Raw genomic sequence first — 23,885 nt, forward strand, 5'->3', positions numbered from 1 at the left:
TTGTTCTGGAGAAAGTCTTATTTGTTTTATTTTGGTTAGAATAAAAGCAGTTTTTAATTTTTTAAACACCATTTTAAAGATAAAATTATTAGCCCTTTTAGGCTAATTTAGTTTTCCGATTGTCTCCAGAACAAACCACTGTTATACAATAACTTGCCTAATTACCCTAACCTGCCTAGTTACCCTAATTACCCTAGTGAAGCCTTTACATGTCACTTTAAGCTGTATAGAAGTGTCTTGAAGAATATCTAGTCTAATATTATTTACTGTCATCATGACAAAGAGGAAATAAATAAGTTATTAGAGATGAGTTATTAACACTGTTATGATTAGACATGTGCTGGAGACATTGTCTCTCTGTTAAACAGAAATTGGGGAAATAAAATAAACAGGGGGGCAAATAATTCTGACCTCAACTGTATGGTCTAATAATATAAGATATATGAAATCATGTATTTAAAAAAAGTAGGTCTTGCACCTTCAGTAACCGCACACCAAACTAATATTTTAATAGAATCCTAATGAATAATTTGGGGCGGTTTGGGGAGCTGTGGATTGACGACATCTGAAGCACTGAGAAAAACACATTAGTGATAAGTCATGTGACATCATGCGGATGCATTTCTACATGGCCTTGATAAATAGAAAACACATCTAACGTATGCTCATTTATTCCCTGTGTTTCTTTCCAGGCCCTGGGTGACGAGCTACTATAAGAACTTTCCAATGCACATCTACTGCCTGCCGATAAACACTGTTGTCCAAAGACAGAACATGAAGAACACAAAAAGATGAATAAATGATGCTTTTAATAGCCAACAATTACAGTAAACAGGAGAGAAAGGAGAAGTAATGCTTTTAAAAAGCCTCTGAAGATCATTAGCAAGTTGTTTTAATCAGAGATCACACACTCTCAGAAATAAAGGTACAGGAGCCGTCACTGAGGCAGTACCTTGAGAAACGGTGCATATTTGTACCCGAAGGGTCCATAATGGTACCTCACAAGTCTTTTCAGTTACATTTGGGTACTAATATGCACCTTTAGGTACCATCAAAGAGCATAGAATCACCAAGAGGCGACTCTCTAGTGCAATATGGGAAACTGCAGCATTTTATAAGTCTGTAAAATAAACTATTAAAAGTGCTGATGATTGTGATAGTTAGTGTTGTATTGTCGTCTTTCAGGTTGTATCTCAGCCTTAATGTGCTTTTTAAATAAATAAATAAAAACAAAGCAGCTGCTTGCCATCGCGACAGAGAACAGTGGGCAGATTTGGCCAGGATGTCAGGGATAAACCCCTACTCTTTTCGAAGGACATCCTGGGATTTTTAACGACCACAGAATCACATTTTACATTTACATTTAGTCATTTAGCAGACGCTTTTATCCAAAGTGACTTACAAATGAGGACAAGGAAGCAACTTACACAACTATAAGGGCAACAATTAATAAGTGCTGTAGGCAAGTTTCAGGTCTGTAAAGTCTAAAAAGGAAAGCATTAGTAATTTTATTTATTTATATATATATTTTTTTGAGTACAGTTAGTGGTATATCCAGAGAGGCAATTGCAGATTATGAAGGGAAGTGGAGACTAAATAGTTGAGTTTTTAGTGGTTTCTTGAAGACAGCGAGTGACTCTGCCGTTCTGATGTAGTTAGGGAGTTCATTCCACCAACTGGGCAGATTGAGCACAAGAGTTCGGGAAAGTGATTTCTTCCGTCTTTGGGATGGAACCACGAGGCGACGTTCATTCACAGAACGCAAGTTTCTGGAGGGCACATACATCTGCAGAAGTGAGAGCAGATAAGGAGCAAAGCCAGAAATCGCTTTGTAGGCAAACATCAGAGCTTTGAATTTGATGCGAGCAGCAACTGGCAGCCAGTGCAAACGGATGAGCAGCGGAGTGACATGTGCTCTTTTAGCTTCATTAAAGACCACTCATGCTGCTGCGTTCTGGAGCAGCTGAAGAGGCTTGAGTTAGGACCTCTGGGTTTGATGTCTTACTAACACCACTTCCGGCAGCAACCTAGCTTTCCCATGTGGTCTCCCATCCAGATACTGACCAGGCCCTGCTTCACTTCAGTGGGCGACCATGTGAGTTGCATACTAAACAACATAACGATCTGTTAACAAGGAAGCAGTGTGTCCCAAAGCTTGCATACTCTTCTTACACACTCAAAAGTATAGACTTTTCCTTCACAATTAAAGAAACTTTTAGGGCGTAGTATAAATACGCAAATCGGGACTCAGATGAATTTGTCATATTTTCCACTACAAATTTCACACTTTTTCAGGAAACGTTATAAATTAACCCCCCACCACCACACACTTGTGCAGTACTGTATATAACTACATTTAGCATGAACCACCAAGTTTTCCTTTCAAAGTATTTATTGATGTACTGAACAATAAAAAACAAAAACAAATCCCAAATTTCAAACACAAAACAACACGTACATCTTGTCTCATTTAAATGCTTAACATAAAGATATATCTTTCAACACAAAGAGCCTTTAGCACAGAAAGCGAACTGAAATGGTTTAACTAAAGATTCATGCACAAAGATTATGCAGTGGACTGCACCGCAGAAGCCCATGAGGAGAGACGGGAACACCAGCGCTCTCCATCTCAGCATCACGCCCTCAGGATCACACGCCAAAAACAAACACTTAAACAGTCAGCTGTTATATCCTACGTAAATCATTAAACAAATGCTTAAAATAATGATAAAGTACTTTAAGAAAAGAAAAGAATATAATATACGCGTCCCGTCATTATTGCAAAGTCACGTTTGCAAAGCGCTGCACGTCGGCACTCCTTCAGGCCTTGTGTGTTTTGTTCGTCTTGAAGGAGACCTGTAAAACTCGGTCCCCGAGTCGATACCCATTCAAGCTGGCGATCGCTACGGCGGCTTCGTCGTAATTTGTCATGGTCACAAAGCCAAATCCTTTGCATTTATTAGTGTTGAAGTCTCGTATGACCTTCACGTTGGTCACAGCACCAAACGGGCCAAACATCTGCCAGAGGACGTTCTCGTCAGCGTCCGGTGCCAGATTATATACAAAAATGCACCAGCCTGTGCCAGCATGAGCAGGGAGATTGATGCCCGCCAGACTGGTGACCCCGTCGATGGTCATTGGGGAAAACCTACTGCCGGAAAAACAAAGACAGCATTTCAGCTCAAACTGAGTTAATGCACCAGTAATCACATGCAAATGTCAACCTTACAGAAGAGGACGTGCACGCAGAGATCTTTTCCCTTTCGTTTTCTTGTGATTAGAGATGCAACGATTATATAGTTTAGTTGTACGGTTATAGTCTGAGAAATAATCGCGGTTTCACGATTATTATGCCTTCATTCAATAAAAAAACACTACTAGTTTAAAGAAATCACATGAAACTCCTTATATTTTACAGTGTTGCTTATTGCTGCTCAGTAAACCATTTATTAATTATCGATAAGATGCTTACGATAAGCCGTTGTTTACCTTCAAGCTTTGCGTGTGCCCGTGAAACAGCCTGTCCGCCATCACACACACATATCATGTACATCTCGACATGCGAAAGTGTTTCTCAATGTGTTTTGAGTAGTGAGTTGTTCACAATACTGATCATCCACAGAGTTTGTAATTTAGTCAAGAGTTTACAAATACAAGCGCAGCCGTTTAGAGCTCATTTCTGGTTAATGATGTCAGAATTACAGGTATTTTGGATTGGATGTGTGAATGCTCTTTTCCGGAAAATTCCGTAACGTCCTCGCCTGTGTGAACAGCACTTTTTCAATTTACTGGTAAAGTCGTTCCGGAAATTTTCCATATATTTACCGGTATCACTGTGCGAAAGGGGCTACTGTCATTTGGTGTGACGCCGTCATTTGGTGCGACGCCGTCATTTGGTGTGTCGCTGTCATTTGGTGTGTCGCTGTCATTTGGTGTGTCGCTGTCATTTGGTGTGTCGCTGTCATTTGGTGTGTCGCTGTCATTTGGTGTGTCGCTGTCATTTGGTGTGTCGCTGTCATTTGGTGTGTCGCTGTCATTTGGTGTGACGCTGTCATTTGGTGTGACGCCGTCATTTGGTGTGTCGCTGTCATTTGGTGTGTCGCCGTCATTTGGTGTGACGCCGTCATTTGGTGTGTCGCCGCTGATATTACATTTCTCATTATCCTGCTGCCTTTGATGTGCTTGAATGACGTATCTGCTATAAACAATCCCACTGTTACATTATGACAAACACATTTTTGGTTTGCATCAAACAAAAATGAAGCATTGCAGTAAGAAATATAAATTTTGCACCATTGTTTTTTTATGCATGTCAATTTAATAAACAAAGATCGGACAAAAGAAAGTCTCACTTCTACCCCTCTTCAAACGTTTGGTTTGTGCCGTTTTAAATGCTCAGTCTTAAATCGGGATGTGCCGATTTACATTATTCATAAAGCAGGCGAGTCGGCCGGCACAATATACACAATATTGGAAAATACGGAAATCGGAATCACATCCCAGAGTATGTATTTGGTTTTCTTTTTCTAGTTTAAGTCTGTGTCAGTGATTTACCCTCCTGGGAAATATTTCCCAAATGATGTAAACAGATTTAGAGATTTTTCACAGTATTTTCTATAATATTTTTTCTTCTGGAGAAAGTCTTTTGTTTTATTTTGTCTAAAATAAAAGCAGTTTTTAATTGTTCTAAACTAATTTTAAGGTCAATATTATTAGCCCCCCTAGGCAATATTTGTTTTGGATAGTCTAAAAATACAAACCTTTGTTCTACAATGACTTGCCTAATTAGGACGGCAAATCAATGCCAAAAAAAACGAGTGCATATCATAATTCGCGCAGCAGTGATGTTCATGAGGGAGGAGAAGTGAGCCGCGAGCAGATTACACCCCATTCAATTAGGACATCATGGGTGACATCAGGCGTTGCCGAACTGCATTGTGGATCCGTCGGCACCGCTTCAGAGGCGTTGCTCGCAGAAGTTGGGAACTTCAACTTTAAGTGGCAACAGACGTGTCAGCCAAGACCAGCTCAGAGAAAAGCCAATTGATGAATAATTTGATTGGCTGATGCTGCTATGATGATTACATAAGCCCTAACTTCAGACACGCCCTCTGTCAAGCGTTGACACTGAAGCCCAGTGTGAATCGGGCGTTACAGGCCTACACACAAGGAAACTACAGCTCTCGCGAGCACACAGTGGATCTTCACGAGTGCACTGAACTGATCCACCACGAGGAAACAGGCGCTCATGAGCTCGTCATAAACTCTCTCGATCAGCTCTCACTTTCTCTTCTCTGCTTGCGCAAAACTTTTTGGATTTTTGTCAGCCTTGGGGCACGACTATCATCATTACTATCAACGCTATTGGTTACTCTCCATTTCCGGAAGTTAGCCAGAATTGGACGCAGGTTAAAAGATCACGCCATAAACGTGCATACACATTACCAATGCGCAAGATTATTTTTGGCATTGATTTGCCATAATACCTAGTTACCCTAACATGCCTAATCAACCTAATTACCCTAGTTAAGCCTTTGTCACTTGAAGCTGAATACTAGTGTCTTGACAAATATCTAGTCAAATATTGCGTGCGGTCATCATGGAGAAGACAAAAGAAATCAATTATTAAAAATTTGTTATTAAGACTATTATGTTTAGAAATGTGCCGAGAAAAAAAAATCTTACCTATTAACAGAAATTGGGGAAAAAATATGCAGGGGGGCTTATAATTATGATTAATTATGACGCGATTTTGCTGTCAAATTATTGTATAAATGCAATATCACACATGTAGCATTGCGTTATGGTGTATATAGTGCCGATATAAAGCCACATAACATTGCTACTTGTGTAATATTGCACAGACATATTTGCAAGAGCAAATCCCTCGCTGAAGACACTGAAAAAACGGTTCGTAGATGCTGCTTTCTTTATAGTTTGTATGTGTGCTGCACTAGTTCTGGTTTCCCTTTGTGGAATCACAATACAAAAACTGCCATCTACTGGTGAGGAAGGATACATCATGCGGGTGGAGGATGCACACTCTCTTTCGGGTCAGCCATCACCCCTTCGGTTTTCACACGCAGCTTTTTGAACTAGACTGGACCAGATGCAGCCAATACAAGGTTTACATGGCCACAAGTTCTTTGACATTGGCTTGGTGTGTTGCTTTGTGATTCCCCAAAAATAAATAAATCACATACATTTCAAATGATTTCACAATTTCGAATAGATTTTCACTTGTTCCAAACATGTTTGAGTTTCTTTCTTTGGTTGAATATTATTTTGAAGAAAGCTAAAAACCTGTAAACATCAACTTCCTTAGTAAACAATAAGCATGGAAGTCACTGGATGCAGGTTTCAAAATGTCTTCTCTAGTGTTTAACAGAAGAAAAAACAACAACTCTGGGCTCAAAATTCAGTTTTGGGGGAACCATCCCTTTTTAAAGACAAACATATTAATTAGGGGTGTGAATCTACACTGATCTCACAGTTCAGTTATGATTATCATGCCATCGATTCGATTCAATGCAATATATTGGTCTGGATCCACAAGTATCACTTTAACAGCTCACAAACAGGCCAGCGGGTCAAATGTCCAAAGTCAGAGAGAGAGAGGGGTAAAGATGGAGTTTTACAGCATTTCTCCATAGTAGTGTAATAGCGGCTCGTGTGCTGTGCTGCCTTCATTGTCAATAAAAGACTGTCTAGCAAACTCACAAGCAGTTGAACTGTGCATAATTATCCACCATAATTACTCGCCCTCGCCTCCTTCGCCATAGTATTCTACTGCGACATCGCGCATAGGAGATAAATGACGTCAGTACGTAATAACCAGTTATGATGCATTACTGAACCAATACTGAATGGTCTCCATCTGCATAGTGGTGCACCGAAGAAACAATTACATTTTACACCCCTAATATTAATACTTATAATAAAACAAAACCAACTTGGATTTCACGAGGGAAACATTCATCTGGAGCTCTGTCATATCAAGACAACTCTTTACAATAAGGTTATATTAGTTCATGCAATAACTAACACGAGGAAACGATGAACTGTACACTTACTACAGTATTTATTCATGTTAGTTAATGAAAACGACAGTTGTTTATCGTTATTTCATTTTACCTCACCGTGCATTAATGTAAACAAGCATGATTTGGTATTTTAATAATGCATCAGTAAATGTTGAACAATGATTAACAAATGCTGTGCGAGGATTATTCATAATTAGTTCATGTTAGTGAATACATTAACTAATGAAACCTTATTGTAAAGCGTGACCCATATCAAATCAGCACTCCAAAGGCCAATTTCCTTCAATCTACAGCTCAAAGTAACCTACCTCTTGACTCCATAGGCCATGTTTAGCAGGTTATCCAGCCTGAAACACACACATACACAAACACACAAACAATAAAACAACACTCAAGTCAAGGTCATGTCCAGGTCGATGAGCGTGTGCTGATGGGTACCTAAATCTCTGGGCCTGCTGGGCCAGTGGTCCCGGGTAGCGTCTGTTGGGCGACTGGTACAGGTGAGACAGGAGCGCCTGGCTGCTCTTCTGGCTGGGATTGTTGGCAAACTTCACTGTGATTGGCTCAGTGGCACCTGGAGGTTTCTGTCCGTTCAGCCCTTTGATGGCCTCCTCAGCCTCAACACGCCGGTCAAATCGGATAAAGCCCACCCCTCGGGACACACCTGAACAGCACAGAGGACGACCGTTAACATGATCAGACACGGTTCAATTATAATAAATTATATACACAAGTTAGAATCTCAAAACAAACAAATTGAATCTGTGAGATTTACATTACACTGATCTGAATTAAAGCGATCTAAATTAAAATGATAATATTAGCATTACACTAATCTGATTTAAAGTGACATTTGATTTACATTGATCTGAATTAAAGTGAACTGAATTAAACGGATACATCAGATTAGTGTAATGCACATGTAAAGCAAACTGAATTAAATGGTAACATTTGTATTACACTGACCTGAATTTAAGTGAACTGAATTAAACGGTGACACTTGCATAACACTGATCTGAATTAAAGTGAACTGAATTAAAGTGATCTGAATTAAAATGACATTTGCATTACACCGATCTGAATTAAAGTGAACTGAATTAAAATGACATTTGCATTACACCGATCTGAATTAAAGTGAACTGAATTAAAATGACATTTGCATTACACCGATCTGAATTAAAGTGAACTGAATTAAAATGTCATTTGCATTACACCGATCTGAATTAAAGTGAACTGAATTAAAATGACATTTGCATTACACCGATCTGAATTAAAGTGAACTGAATTAAACGGTGACACTTGCATAACACTGATCTGAATTAAAGTGAACTGAATTAAAGTGATTTGAATTAAAATGACATTTGCATTACACCGATCTGAACTAAAGTGAACGGAATTAAATGGTGACATTTGCATTACACTGATCTGAATTAAAGTAAACTGAATTAAAGTGATTTGAATTAAAATGACATTTGCATTACACCGATCTGAACTAAAGTGAACGGAATTAAATGGTGACATTTGCATTACACTGATCTGAATTAAAGTAAACTGAATTAAAGTGATTTGAATTAAAATGACATTTGCATTACACCGATCTGAACTAAAGTGAACGGAATTAAATGGTGACATTTGCATTACACTGATCTGAATTAAAGTAAACTGAATTAAACGGTGACATTTTCATTACACTGATTTGAATGAAAGTGATCTGAATTAAAGTGACACTTGCATTACACTGACTTGAATTAAAGTGAACTGAAGTGGTGACCCTTGTATAACACTGATCTGAATTAAAGCAAACTGAATAACCGGTGACATTTGCATAACACTGATCTGAATTAATTTCCCAGAGATGGGTTGCAGCCGGAAGGGCATCCACTGCGTAAAAATGTGCTGAATAAGTTGGCGGTTCATTTAGCTGTGGCGACCCCAGAGACAAGAGAACCGACAAGAGACTGAATGAATGATCTGAATTAAAGCAAACTGAATTAAACTGTGACATTTGCATTACACTGATCTGAATTAAAGCAAACTGAATTAACGTTTACACTTGCATAGCATTGATCTGAATTAAAACAAACTGAATTAAACTGTGACATTTGCATTACACTGATCTGAATTAAAGCAAACTGAATTAACGTTTACACTTGCATAGCATTGATCTGAATTAAAACAAACTGAATTAAACTGTGACATTTGCATTACACTGATCTGAATTAAAGCAAACTGAATTAAACGTTTACACTTGCATAGCATTGATCTGAATTAAAGTGACATTTGTATTACTTTGATCTGAATTAAATGGTAACATTTGCATTGTTTTTGAATCTGCCACTATGCTGACACACAGGCGTTTGTCATTTCGCCATCTGTTAAAAAGAGCAAAATCTCATTTCAATTTATAGAAATGCCACAATTAGGATAAAAAGCCTTAAAGTTCAAAATCTTGCATGTTGTCAGCGGCTTCGTCAAACGTGCACATTAAGGGACTATCATTATATTATATACACATGGCCTAGTAGGTCTACAGTTACATCCCTGAATGACGTCCGGAATGAAGTAGTAACTGCTCCTTCGGCACAATGGTGAACACTGAAGGTGCAAAGCATCAGGTCGTTAGCTTTGATGATGATGAACCTCACTATGTTAACCGAATTAACCTAGTTAAGCCTTTAAATGCCACTTTAAGCTGAAGACTAGTATCTTGACAAATATCATTTGCATTACACTGATCTGAATACAACAATGGCACAAATGAACAGCGAATGAACAGGCTTGTGAAAACAATAAAGGTGGATCCAAATGCCATTGCTTTTGTGGCTGACTGCACCATGACGTAGCAGTGCAGTTTCTCCCACCTCACCTGTGACCTGATCCACGAGGATCCTGGAGGTGATGATGCGTCCGAACTGAGAGAAGAGCTGCTCCAGCTCTTTCTGGGTCATCGTTTTAGGAAGACCACTCACATACAGGTTAGCATCTCGAATGGAGGCTGAGCTCGGTCGAGCATAAGACACCTGGACAAACACAAACACAGTCAGGGCTGCACAATACATCGCTTCAGCATCGATATCGTAACGTGTACATCTGCAATAGCCACATTGCAAAGATACGTCATGTTGAGTTGGGAATGTTGCTTCAATGTTGATGCAGAGTTTAAATTACCATGGAGTGAAATATTAACATTTGTATGTCTTTAAGGCGTGTGAGAGATTAGTATTCAGGCACAAACATTGTTACCAACTGGAAGCGTAAGAAAAATGTACTATAATATTTATACAATTTAAACTTTGCAGTGTAATTTCTACATTTACTTAACAAAAAACCTAAAGCACCCTCAGTTTATTTAACTTATATTAAACTTTACACATTTTATGCATTATTTACTTCCCTACATCCCAGTCCATCTAAATGAATGCTTCTGCTAACACTTTAGGGACCATTTCTCACTATGAGCTAGTTTCTTATTAGCATGCGCGATAACAGAAAAAAAGAGACAATGCTCGCTGCAGAGCCATTTGAGCAGAGCTGAGCTCCAGCGAGGGGGAGCATGAGCTCTCGCTCCTCCTCCTATAAGCTGTTTTAATGCGTGCACCAACCCCCAGAATATTAAATTAAGTTTTAAGTTCTTCAAAAACACCATAATGTCTAGATTCTCAGGTGAGAGGCTTGATCTCATGTGCATTGATTCAATTAGTTAGAGACAAGTGACTCTAACCTCAAAAAATGGGCAGCAGGGGGCGTGAGAGAACCGCGGTATGCCATGAGAGTTTTGTGATATATATATCGTGGTTGGTGTATCGCGATATTTCGGTTTGTAATATTGTTAAACCCCTAATATATATATATATATATATATATATATATATATATATATATATATATATATATATATATATATATATATATATATATATATATATATATATATATATCTATATCTATATATATCTATCTATATCTATCTATCTATCTATATCTATCTATATATATCTATATCTATCTATATCTACATATATCTATCTATCTATCTATCTATATATATATATATATATATATATATATATATATATATATATATATATAAGGTGAGTAGTTTTTCACAAAAATCACGGTTCAATACGACACAGTGGTGTCGTGATTCAATACGTTTTCGACACAACAAAAAAAGCCAGAGGATTTCTCCGATTTTAATTTACCGGCCCTATGATTAGTGAAGAATAATAACTGTGCTGTTCTCACGGGTGCTGTCTGATATTGCACAGATGAAATTGACAATAACTTTTTATTTGCATACGCCATCTGAATAGCAGTAGCGGTCTTTTCATGAGCTGCAGCACTAGTTTCATCTCACGTGAATGCATGCTGTTTAGTGATTAGTGAACGCGGTATATCAGTCGCACGATTGACAGCATTGATTAAATGCTTAATTAAATTATTAGCAAATTAAGAAAACATCTTTTCGGTTTGACTGCAAACATGCTGCAAATGCTCACAATGCAAACTCAAATAGAAAACACACTGCAATTCCTCAGAATAAATGCACAAAAAAATAGCATTATCTTCTCGTTTTCAGTCATTATCCTACTAAAAGGGCCTGAATCATGTTTTCTCAAAGTCTTTTAATTTAATTTAACTTGTTTAAACAATTGATGAAGCATAGCAAATTCATTTATCACTAATCTTTAATTTATGTTTAGTTAAAGATAAAGATAAATAAGCCACCTTATATAATAATATTTCAGAGTGAACTGTCAGTTTATCAAGGCTAATATTCAAAAGGCAAAGGAATGGTGTAATGGGTTAAATTATGCAAACTAAACACAGTTAGGCTAAACTAACCTAATATCCTCCACTAAATATAATTAAAAGATGTTTGAAGTGTATTTACAAATAAACTGCAGAAAAGCATATTTTAATTTGTATGTCCTTTTAAAATCAAAACAAGCATATGTTGACAGGGTTTTCAACGCATGTAGTCACACACATGAAGAAGTTCTCTTAATTTGCAGGTGTTTTCTTAAGTAGCAGCGCACTGAGCTCTCTGGGCCACCGTAAATCCTCATATCAGACGGATCTTACCTTGATGGTTTTGGTCTGCAGTCGGAGCCCATTTAAAGTGTTGATGGCCTTCTCTGCATCTTTGGGCTCCATATAGTTCACAAAGCCGTAACCCAGACTCTGACCTAACACACAAACACACCTCTGAATCATCATTTATAAGCAGTAAATGTTAAATGATTGGGGTAATGCATTACAAGAAAGAAGAAAACCAACAAACACAAACCACAACAATCATCTTGGTAAGACTAAATACCTACACACTATAAATCATTTAAGCATTAGAAAATGGTGAATTATCTGTTAAGCATTAACTCAACATTAATATACGTTAGTAAGAAGTTTATGAGTACATTGACATTGTACGCGTGATTAGGGGGCCCCACGTCGTCGCGATTTTTAATAATTGAAAATCCAGGAACCGCAATAATCAAACTCTTGGGAACAACTGTGGTCGGAACCAAAGTTTACAGGTCTGTGTTCTCTGAACTCCTCTCAGGCTGTGGACTACTTCATTCTGATTGCTTGCCGCCAAACCGCGTCATAGCCAATGAAGACGCGCCGCTGTTTCTCACCGCCGGTTCTAGTTAAAAAATTAATGACTTCTGGCTACTTTGACGCTCTCGCCGCTTTCGGTTTGTGATTGCTCCTCAGTTTGTGAAGGATTCCCCGCGTTGTCACGCCACTCCGCCTCCTTTCCCCGCTCCTCAATTTGTGACATAGATATATACACTAGATATTGTATAGGGACCCTGAGCATGCGTCTATAGCGCTGCCACATTGGTACAGTGCTCCCAGGACAAATGTCATTCAACCGCACTAGACAAGACAGTGTTATTACGTGAAGATGCGGGACTTTAGCGCTGTCTACGAGTGTAGTAACGAGAAAACAAAGAAAACAAAGCACAAAGGCAGAACATTTCATAGGATTAAGTTTTTTACGTTTTTGTATGTTTTGAAATTTGTGCTAAACAGGTCACGTTATTGATAATAATAGCTATAGTCACTTACTGCATTCACCATAAGGCAAAGTAGCACCAACTCGCACTAAACACTCGGCTTATGCTAGTTTTGTTGAATAAATCAGCAAACAATGTAAAAGAAATATGACAAAGAGATGCTGTGGTGCCAGAAACTTGTATTATTGTCGGCTAGTGAACGAGTCGTTCATAACGGAAATTCATTCACAAACGAATCGCTCCCTCCGTCAGTATGAGCAGTGAAAGCAGGAGAGGAGCTGTGTTTCAGGACATGATTAGATCAAATTTAACAGGGAGAGTGAATAGTACATTTCCATACACACAAACACAAGCTTTCTGTCAGGAATGCCCGTGCGATAAGTGATCCATCAATGTAGAAAAGTGATGTCAAATAAAAATTTTCATCATTAAAAAAAATGCATACTAACATCCAGAAAAACTCCCGATCATAGACATGTGTATGTGTATATCTATGTGTATATCCCCCCCCCCGCCTTCAACTGGGCCCCCGTCGGTGATCCCTGCAGGGGGGCCTCCGCATTTTGCGCTACGCCACTGTCTGTATAAGTACGTAATTTATTGGCTTAAAGATATCGGCCTAATTTAGACATCAGATCGATAACGATAATCTTAAAAATTGCATTTATCGGCCGATAACGATATGGCCACCGATATATCCCTACAAACAACTTTGTACATAGAAAACGTGCGTTTTTGTACTATTTGTACATAGAAAACGCGAGGATTGTACACTTTAGTTAACAGCCGGTAATCAATCTGAATAAACATCAGTGTAATCATTTGCGTCAGTGCTAAAAGCGTGTTATTTTTTTGTCTGTCATTAGTTAACATTTCCCCACGTACCACTAGAAGGAAGCTCATGTACCACAGATTGAGAACCACTGCTTTAGAGACATCAGAGACTTATTTGACATCTTTTAAGGTGCATACTAGGTTCCCTTTAATAATAATAATAACAAAGTTTTAATATTGTGGCTGTTTGGAAGTACCAGTAATTTTGTCCCGCACGAGTTTGCAGGACTCGATCTCTCCGATGCTGCCGAACAGGCTCTTGAGTTCCTCCTGGGTCATGTTCTGCGGCAGGTAGTTCACGATCAGGTTGGTTTTACTGTCCTCGGAGCCGTTGGGCATCTCCACAGGTGACGTGCAGGTGTTGGAGACGCTGTTGGGGCCATTGCTGCTGGTACAGCTCGGCCCGTTGGACAGCTGCGTCTCCATGGCAGCGATCACCTGCTGCAGACAAAACACACAAAGCGTGAGGAAGGAAAACCACATATATACACACACAGACAGATATATACATGCACAGATACACACCAACAAACAAGAATTAGTGCTGCAAGATATTGAAGAAAACCTGACTGCGATATTTTGTTTTGCAACGATATGAATATAATAATTTCACATTTGGAAATAATTCATAATTTTAGAGAGTGTGCACCAAAATAATCAACAAATTACACGCATAAATTACATTCTTATTTATTTGAAAAACAATGCTGAAGTCAGATATTCTGCTTTGAGAATGTTTCTTTTTTTTTGTGGTCCTTTAATCCGCCCAATGCCAGTTTAGCTATTTATATTTCAGTACTCCGGTTTGCCTTAATGGAAAACAGCATGTTTCATTCATGCAGTCAGGACGGCTTTTAAAGCATGCGTTCGTGACCAAAATGCGACCTCCGGCAGAATCCAAAATGAGACGCAGATTCAGAGTTCCACATGAGGTGATTGGTAATTAGCAAATAATATAAACATTACGAGTGTAAACATTAGGTGAGCAGGTTAGACTGTAACCCCGTATCTTAACAACACGCTACAAGACCAGATTTGCAGTGATGAGGAATTTGGCTGTTTGCACCAGACAAAACATGACAGGAATGTAAATACAGGCATTCAGAAGCACAGAATAGTGCACTCCCTGCACTCCAGTACAATGGTAAGCTTTATAATACTGTTTTAAAATACTATATAGTAGGGAACAGTAAAAACAGTAAAGGACATGCATTTTACAGTACATGAGTGTGGACCTTATGGCCTTGTTCTAGAGGATTAGTTAAACTTACATTATACATTATACATTACACAACATTAGGAAGATAAATAGTTACTATAGGAGCATGCAACACAACTACATGTTAAGGACTTGACTTTTGGAAGTGTATCTGCCTGCGGACTGCAAGCAGGGGTCATAACATGAAGGGGCCTAACTTGTAAGTTAGAGAGGCTTAACCTGCAGCTATTGAGATCCCATTGAACCATGTGAGATGTCACAACAAGATGTTGTAGGCAAGATGGCGGAAATGCTTACAGGAGAAAATGTTACCACATTTTTCATGAGTTCTTTAAATTTATCCACAAGCAATTAATTAGGTGTACGATTCATTCGTTTTAGCAACTACACCTGCTGACTTTGTCGGCATCGCAATAATGGTTAACCCACTCTGCGTCACGGCCTGTGGTTGCAAATAACAGTAGAATGCCAAGCGCATCAACTATAAACACCTCCACAACTCACAGCTGTATGTTAATGACTATGAGATTTGGGTTTAGGGTTGGGGTAAATGAAAACGTTAATAACTGTGATGGTAGGGTTTAGGGTTGGGGTAAATGAAAACGTTAATAACTGTGATGGTAGGGTTTAGGGTTGGGGTAAATGAAAACGTTAATAACTGTGATGGTAGGGTTTAGGGTTGGGGTAGATGTAGATGTTAATAACTGTGATGGTAGGGTTTAGGGTTGGGTTAAGTATAGATGTTAGTAACTAATGGTATGGTTTAGGGTTGGGGTAGATGTAGATGTTAGTTACTGTGAGGGTTTGGTTTAGGTGTGGAGTAGGTGTAGACATTAATAACTGATAGGTACAGCACCATCTTGCTGACAACAGTTTTGACATGTGGGTCTCTATAACTTCAGGTTATGCCTCTAACATACAAGTTACGCCCCTTCATGTTAAATCCCATCCTGCAGTCCACAGACAGACCCTACTCTACTTTTGCAGTGCTCTCCTGACAGGCCTTTGATTTGAGTAAGCTAAACTCAATCCTCTGAAACTGATCCCCAATACAGCCATGAGTTTGTTCTTTACTGAATGGTACATTTAACCATTTCAAACAAGAAACAATCATTTTATTTACCTTTACATCAACTGTGGCCTAATGGTGGAAGGACTTCTAACTCAATACATTATTATTATTATTATTATTAGCACTTTTAATTAATTTAAAGGAGGTAAAAACTGGGTTAACAGTTAATTGCAAAACCAACGTAGGAAAAGTGTGTAAAACAAAAATAAAAGTGAATTGTAAGTAATACAATCTATTGAAATAAAAAACAAAACTGCAACCCTCAACACTTTATTGCCCACTTTCATTAATACTTTTGAACAATTTAAAGTACAGTTCAATAGAACATTACCTTATATATATATATATATATATATATATATAAATACAACTTCGTACCCTATTTGTGCTAAGTGCCAGAACTCGCTGCTACTTTCAGAGCAGTATCACAATCTACAGCCCGTAAAAAAACTAATTCCCCATCTTTGATATAACAGCAGTGTAAATCTGATGTCTGCTTTTGTAGGTTAAGGTTTTGCCATAATAATTGCTTTAGATTCTGAGATTGAAATGAACTTGAGCAAAAAAAAAAAAAAAAAAAAAAAAAAAAAAAAAAAAAAACCCAGTGACCAGCACAGCTATAAGACACGTGACGCAGTGACAATGAACGGACTCAGGGCTCGCAAAATTTCAGAATAACTGATAAATGGCATTCATTACAGGCTGCATATATTTTTAATAGCCACATTAATATTTTTTATTATTTATTAATAATAATTTATTTTAGTTTTTTTAATTGTACCTGAAAAAAGTAATCAACTTGTTAACGAAATACCAATTCTTTTCACAACACCAGTAAGCACAATTTCAAGCACATTCAGATAGCGACTCCTTGATGCATGAAAACTACATACAAAATGACCCAATTTGTGAGAGAACGCAAATGCACTGATATGGGCTGTATTTTTCATCCTGTTAAAATAGTCTGTGTGAGTTAATTTCTGGTAGAATGGAAAACGGGACATCAGACTAGCAGTTTTGCGAGCCCTGTGACAGTGCTGAAAAAATTTAAATGAACCAAAAAAAAAAAAAAAAAAAAGTCCCACGAACCCCAGTCCACGGCTCGGCTGCCCACGAGCCACTTCTCAGAAGAGAAGCCACATCACACAGCCTGACTGCCATGACGGCTGGAGAGGACGTCTGCAAACAAGAGCACATTAGAGTCAGTCACTTACACATCCACACGGCGCATCCTGAGGGAAACACTGCCCACACTCGCCACTCGAGGTGGGGCAGTTCATGAAATTGCCAGTTTGGTTGGCATCACGGTTTTCAGTTTGATTCGGTTTACTAGGTTTCCCACTCTTTTATAGACACCAAATTCAAGGACTTTTTAAAATCACTGATAATTTTAAATCGAGCACTTTTGTAATAGACATGAAATGTCCCTCCTGTACCTAAATATAATATTTACATTAAGGCCCAATCCCAATTTTACCCCTCAGCCCTTCCTCTAACCCCTACCCCTTGTTTTGCGCTTCACGTGAAGAGGTCGGGATGTCCCAAATCTCTTTAGCTTAAAGACGTAGGGCTAAGGAGAAGTGCTAGATAGCCCTTGAAACAGATTTTCCAGCACAATAGCCCAGTATTTAGCATGCCGACATGGTGTAGTAGCACGTCAGGCGAGTCTCCCGCCTGCTCCTCAGACATGTCCTGCATCCCTCCCTGCTCTTCAGATACGTATATAACATTCCATGCTGTGATGCGAGTGGAGCTATCTACTCGATCTAGTGTCCAGTTATGACCTCTCCCGGAAGCTCTGTGTGTCTTTTGCAAATTCATACCGGCTCTGTGATCCCCCAAAATAAATTAAAATACCCGGAAATCACGGCAACGAGAGTGAATGAGCAAGAGAACAGATCGCGAGGGGAGCAATGATGGTCTAAACATTACGTTTGATAGGTTAAATGAATAGAGAAGCGAAGATATCGCGAGTGCAAATCCCCCTCTCTCTCTCACTGAGAGATCTGCTGTCAATAGTTGGAGATGAGCAAAATATTGGAATGGTCCTGCATGTGTTTAGGCCTTTTGTTTTTTTTTACAAATAACAACTGAAATTTCTGTGTTGACAAAATTGCCAATTCACTAAAAGCTGGCTGAAATTATCAGATATATTTTTTTAACATAAATATTTAATAATATAACTTGTAATTAGGGATGCAACGATTAACCGGTTTCACAATTAACTGCAATTTAATTTGTAAAGGTTAATTATTCATAAAGGATTCTCAGCACTGCGTTTCTGCACGGAACAAAACTGCAGCAACTAAAAGTGATGCCAACTGTGCACTAGTTTGCACACCAAGACTAATAACCACACACACTGGACTAACTATGACTGGGGTTATTAACTAAGGCAAGTTCGTTATTTCCAATGGAGGGACGCACAGACGATGCAACACATTCGCGCTTTTCAGGCGCATCTAGTTGAGATGACGGAGCTTTTGGGACCGCGGGAATTGAAGATGGCTAAAGTTTCAGGAAAAAGCAATGGGACGTACACAGGTTTGCAAATCCACTTAAAGTAAAAAATAATGGCGCTGATAAGAGCGATCATGTGGCCAATGCCAGCCGAGACCAATCAAGTGTTTACGGAGAGAGTGCTGAAAGACTGTCACACCGCAAGCGTGACAAAAATATATATAAATGGATGAATTATAAATGTAAGGTAAAATGTAATGCGAGGTAAAATTAATGGCTGAAATATTTTCTGTAAAGCTGCTTCTGGCCATGACATGTTCACATCTACATTTTTATAAGAAACATGTTTAATAAAATGTCTCAATAAATGGGCCAGACATTTCTGACTTTCCATACCAAGAGGCTTTCAGAAGCCCATAAAGATACACAGTGAAAAAAGCTGCACAGTTTGTGAAGAAACAAATAAATTTACAATTTACAAACAGTTGTACAGTTTAAATAGTTGCTCAGTTGTTTACTGTTGTCATTAAAAGACCAGAACTCCTTGTGTGAGTGCGAGTCTGAACAGCCACGCTGTGTTAGGTTGCGTTGTGCTGCAGCCCCAATCCACCCCCAAAAACTGTAAACCTAGGGGAAACACTGCGCTTACATAAAGGAATATGGCCATGGTGTAAATATACAGTAACGAGCTTACTGCAACATTATATGGTTAAAATATTATTTAAAAAGTACAGAATTGGCATTGGGTCTAAAATGTCATATAAAGTCAAAGACATTTGAAATGTGTCCTCTTCAAAATTGTTGAATTTACAGCCCTGAATTTCATGTTTAGCACCACGTTGTTTAAATAGCAAATTTCATTTGTGCCACTTTGTGGACTCATAGGTGTGCTGGTCTATATAGGAGGTGTGTTAAGGCGCATTGTTGGCGTGATGCTATTTTGAAGAACTGAAATAGACAGTGCCATTGACCAACTAAAAGCTGCTCTGAAGTCCAGCGAAGTGTGTTAGTTATGCACCCATGCAGGTCCAAACACTTACACGCTGCTGAATACACACAGGATGATCAGCAACACACAAATATCATAACAGATGAAAACAATTAAAGGATTAAAATGTTCCAGAAATGATGATTTTCTACTTCAATATAAACACCTGTCTCCATACCTTTTTCAGGGGGGGGGGGGTTGGGGGGGGGGGGTTTGCAGTTTATTCATGACAATCTGCATCTGTATAATGCGATTATTGTAAGGAGTATTATTTATATATGCATATTTATATTTGTTTTAATAGAAAAAAAAGTGTAGATGTGTTCAGCTGTGGGGTTTTGGAGACGTCTGCATCAGCATATGGGGCATAAGAACAGGACGTGTGTTTGGATATAACTCAGTTTTCTGACCACACTTCATTATTATTGTTCATTTATTCCTCTGCTGAAGATTAGAACTGAGCTTAGAAATAGTTTAAGTAAATCTTTACACTTAAAAGGTATTGAATATATGCTAATGGATGTGTTCAGTGGAGTTAGTTTCCACCGTTTTCTCACTCCACCAAATTAAGAGAGTAAAGAGTAAAAGTAAAGAGAATGTAAAAAAAAATATATATATATATACATATATATATATATGCGCGGTTAACCAACATACCTCCTGAATTCTTGCTTCATCACAGCAGTAAATCACAGCCCTAGTACATAACTACTACTGTAAGTAAATATCAGCATGTTTATATGAAATGAACGGGTTTGAGCTACCAGAACTGTTGCTATGACAACAAGTCTCAGATGAGCTCTGAAGAACTAAACAATCCTGGATCATGTCAAATCATCAATACCCAAATCCAGCTAACTGAGTAATCCACCTACAAAGAACGGACCGCAGGCTGGCTATGGTCCTGTTATATCATTAATTCTGCCCCAACTGTTCCTCCTGAGTTAATTGAAGGCTGGATTTCAAAGAAAGTAAATTTTCAAACAGAAAGATTAGAAATCTCTTCATCAACATTACATATCCTCAAGCGGTTTACAGAAAATCATTTCAACTTCAATTCTCTGAAGATGCCATTCATTCACAGAAACTAAATATTTGTCTCCAAAAACTAAAGTTGCTTTTAATATTGTAAGTGGGATTCATCCATCAAGTGAATATTTAAGAATTAGATTTGGATTTGAGTATAATAAATGTATATTTTGTGATATTGAAACTACAGATCATTTGTTTTTTCACTGTACGTTTGTGAATGCATTATGGTCAGATGTTTATGACTGCCTTTGCCAAAACATTCACTACCTTAGGATCTTTAATGTGAATGCCAGCATTTATGGACTTGTAACGGACAGTAAGAAAGAGGCCTTTCTAATCAACAACATCATGTTTGGAAAATTTTTTACATACATTAACCAAAATATTTGAAGGTGAAACCAATGTTTTGTGCTTTTTATAATGAGATTTTCATATATAAATCCCTTAATTAAATCCCTTATAAATTATAAATAACAGGAACACCCCTAGTCCTTTTTATTTATTTATGTTTGTTTGTTTTTAAGTCTTAGTTATGTATATTATTTTATGTAACACTAACTGCATCTCTATTTAATGTTTATCGTCTTTTTTTCATATTTATTGTGTCGTCACTTGTCACTTTATGTACACCGGAAGCTTCTGTAGCCAAAACAAGTTCATTGTGTGTGTGAAGCACACTTAGCAATAAAACTGATTCTGATTATTTGTTCCTTATTTGCACCGGTTTTCTTTTATTGTAATGTGAAGGTGTACTGATAATGCCAAGTTGTTGTACTTTACTATGCAAAAAAATATATATTTTTTTAATAAATTAAATCTGTCTAACATTAGTTATCCGCATTGTTTTTTGTTGTTGTTGTTTTTAATTGCATTATAACAAAATTACAAGGCAAAATTTGAATAACTATTATGTACATTTATAAAACTGTCAAAAAAAGTATAAAAAGTCAATAAAACAGAAATACAAAAAGATATTAAGCTATAGAATAGACACAAAAACAACTAAAAGAAAGAAAAAAAAAACATTTACATCGGGTCATTACATACATTTTTTTTTTCAATAGACTAAACAGACTTTTCCCACATTTTGATTGTAAAAACTTAAGATTCACAGTATTAAACAAAATTTTTAGTTTTCCAGAAGGAATTTTGGCTAAGGCACCTGCTTATGAATATAAAATTTCCCCAATATTAGAATATTGTTCAATACAAATTGAGTATTAACATCTTTCCCTATTAAACCAAAGAAAACATCATTTTCAGAAAATTGGGAGGACAACTTGAGGAATCTAACCACTCAAATAAATCAGACTAAAAGGTTCTGCTATATAAACATTCAAAAAAATAAATGTGCAGTCTCTTTAATGTCAACCTCACAGAATGCACAATTGTTGTGAACAAAATTAAATCTAAAGAAACTGTGAAGATGGGAACATATCATTAAAAAATTAAAATGTAATTCTTTAGTTTTGGGAGGTATTGGGAAGGAAAGAAACATTGTTCTTTATTCGATAATAGAGCTCTTGGGGGGGAAAAGGCATTATTTCTATCACCATGTATTGGAAATTTATCATGGGTTAATATTTCTATTAGTTTATTAGGTATTTCACTCAGAATAAATATTGTCTATTTATCAACAAGGCAGATGAAGTGTGTAATTTATATTGGCAACCACATTACAAACCATCGTTAGAAATGCCTTCGGGAAAGATTTCAATTCCCTATTCCAGTGGTGTCCAAACACAGTCCTGGGGGTCCGGTGTCCTGCAGATTTTAGCTCCAACTTGCCTCAACACACCTGCAAGGATGTTTCTAGAAAGCCTAGTAAGAGCTTGATTAGCTATCCCAAGTGTGTCTGATTGGGGTTGGAACTAAACTTTGCAGGACACCAGCCCTCCAGGACCAAGTATGCACATCCCGGCCCTATTGCTTATGATCACATTCAAAATTATATTTTTCACAAATTTCTATAACCGAGAACCTTACCCTCTGTCTAATAGATGGACAACCAAGCAAATACCTCTCTCCCACCAATCTTTATATATATATATATATATATATATATATTTATTTATTTATTTATTTATTTATTTATTTATTTATTTATTTATATATATATATATATATATATATATATATATATATATATATATATATATATATATATATATGACTTTTTTTAAATCAGATATACCTACTGTTCCAAATTGGTGAATAATGTGGGGAAAAAGTATGTTTGTAAATTAATTGCCAGTATAAAAGAACCTGCTTATGAAATTTTAATAATTTAAGAGAGAGTTTTTGCATTGTAAAAACCACTAAGTTACGTAATAAGAGATTTATTCCACCTACACTCTTGAAAACATTCTTTGGGATGTAGAACCGTAAATTATCCGCGTTTTTGGAACGTTTATTACAAAATGGCTGCCGCGTGACACTAGCATCGCGGCATCTAATGTTAGTGGCTGTTCCCCCAAACAGCAACAGTGTCGCCTCGGTAATTTTATGTTTTTTGATGCAAATAAACTATAAAATCTAATTAGACATCAAAATGAATCATAATTCGACTTTAAACAAAGGTAATCAGAGGCCCAATGAACACAGGAAATCTAAATAGAAGTGGACGAATAGCATTGATACACAGATACCTCGTGGCTTCAATGCCGGAAGGTCAAAGGTCAGCATCCTGCAATCGTTCTCAAACACAAATCAACGATAATACGCTCTGATAATGCTAAATATGAATTAAACATGGACAAAGTACGCGTAGAAAACTAAAATAAATGTCAGCGAAAACACTGAAAAGCTCGTGTAAAGCCTAAAAACTGCAGTTAAACTAGAGTAAACGGATAAATAAACACTTGTAAACATTTAAACAAAGCTGGACTTCGAAGTGAATCGATAAAATGAGCAAAACCGCTGTTTAACAGCATTGCTTATCAACACTGAACACGCAGCAAGAGCAGAAATCGCGACGAAAAGCATCAACAAACCGACATAACTGAAACTCTGCGTCGTTTATTCGCGGCAAACACAATCACTCACACAACATCATCTGATGTAGAGGCTTAATCAAAAAAAGGATGAGAGGAAAAAGCGTTTTTCTTACCTTAATTCGGTTTATAAATTAACGGCGTATGCTGATGTGCGCGCTCTCACGTTAAGGGGGGCGATGGCGGGAAAAAGCGCGTCTAAATAAACTGGCATGTGGATG

The 23,885-nt window shown here is 37.5% G+C and overlaps 1 protein-coding gene across 6 annotated transcripts; it reads right to left on the minus strand.

Annotated features, from left to right (window-relative positions):
- Nucleotides 1-2,374: 2,374 nt before the first annotated feature.
- elavl2 (ELAV like neuron-specific RNA binding protein 2) lies at nt 2,375-23,885 on the minus strand. Of its 6 annotated transcripts, none has more exons than NM_001002172.2 (8): nt 23,781-23,885; nt 17,281-17,370; nt 14,098-14,341; nt 12,129-12,232; nt 9,910-10,063; nt 7,482-7,707; nt 7,352-7,390; nt 2,375-3,151 (listed from the first exon to the last, which is right to left on the minus strand). In NM_001002172.2, the coding sequence occupies exons 2-8, from the start codon at nt 17,350-17,352 to the stop codon at nt 2,821-2,823; spliced, it is 1,170 nt and encodes a 389-aa protein (NP_001002172.2). In that variant the 5' UTR covers nt 17,353-17,370; nt 23,781-23,885; the 3' UTR covers nt 2,375-2,820. The 6 variants fall into 6 exon arrangements, with proteins under 6 accessions (NP_001002172.2, XP_068072382.1, XP_068072380.1 ...); XM_068216281.1 differs by having other exon boundaries at nt 2,375-3,148; nt 14,098-14,338; nt 23,781-23,840; XM_068216279.1 differs by having other exon boundaries at nt 14,098-14,338; nt 23,781-23,840.

Source organism: Danio rerio, chromosome 22 (assembly GCF_049306965.1).
Source record: "Danio rerio strain Tuebingen ecotype United States chromosome 22, GRCz12tu, whole genome shotgun sequence".
Classification (NCBI taxonomy): Eukaryota; Metazoa; Chordata; class Actinopteri; order Cypriniformes; family Danionidae; genus Danio; species Danio rerio.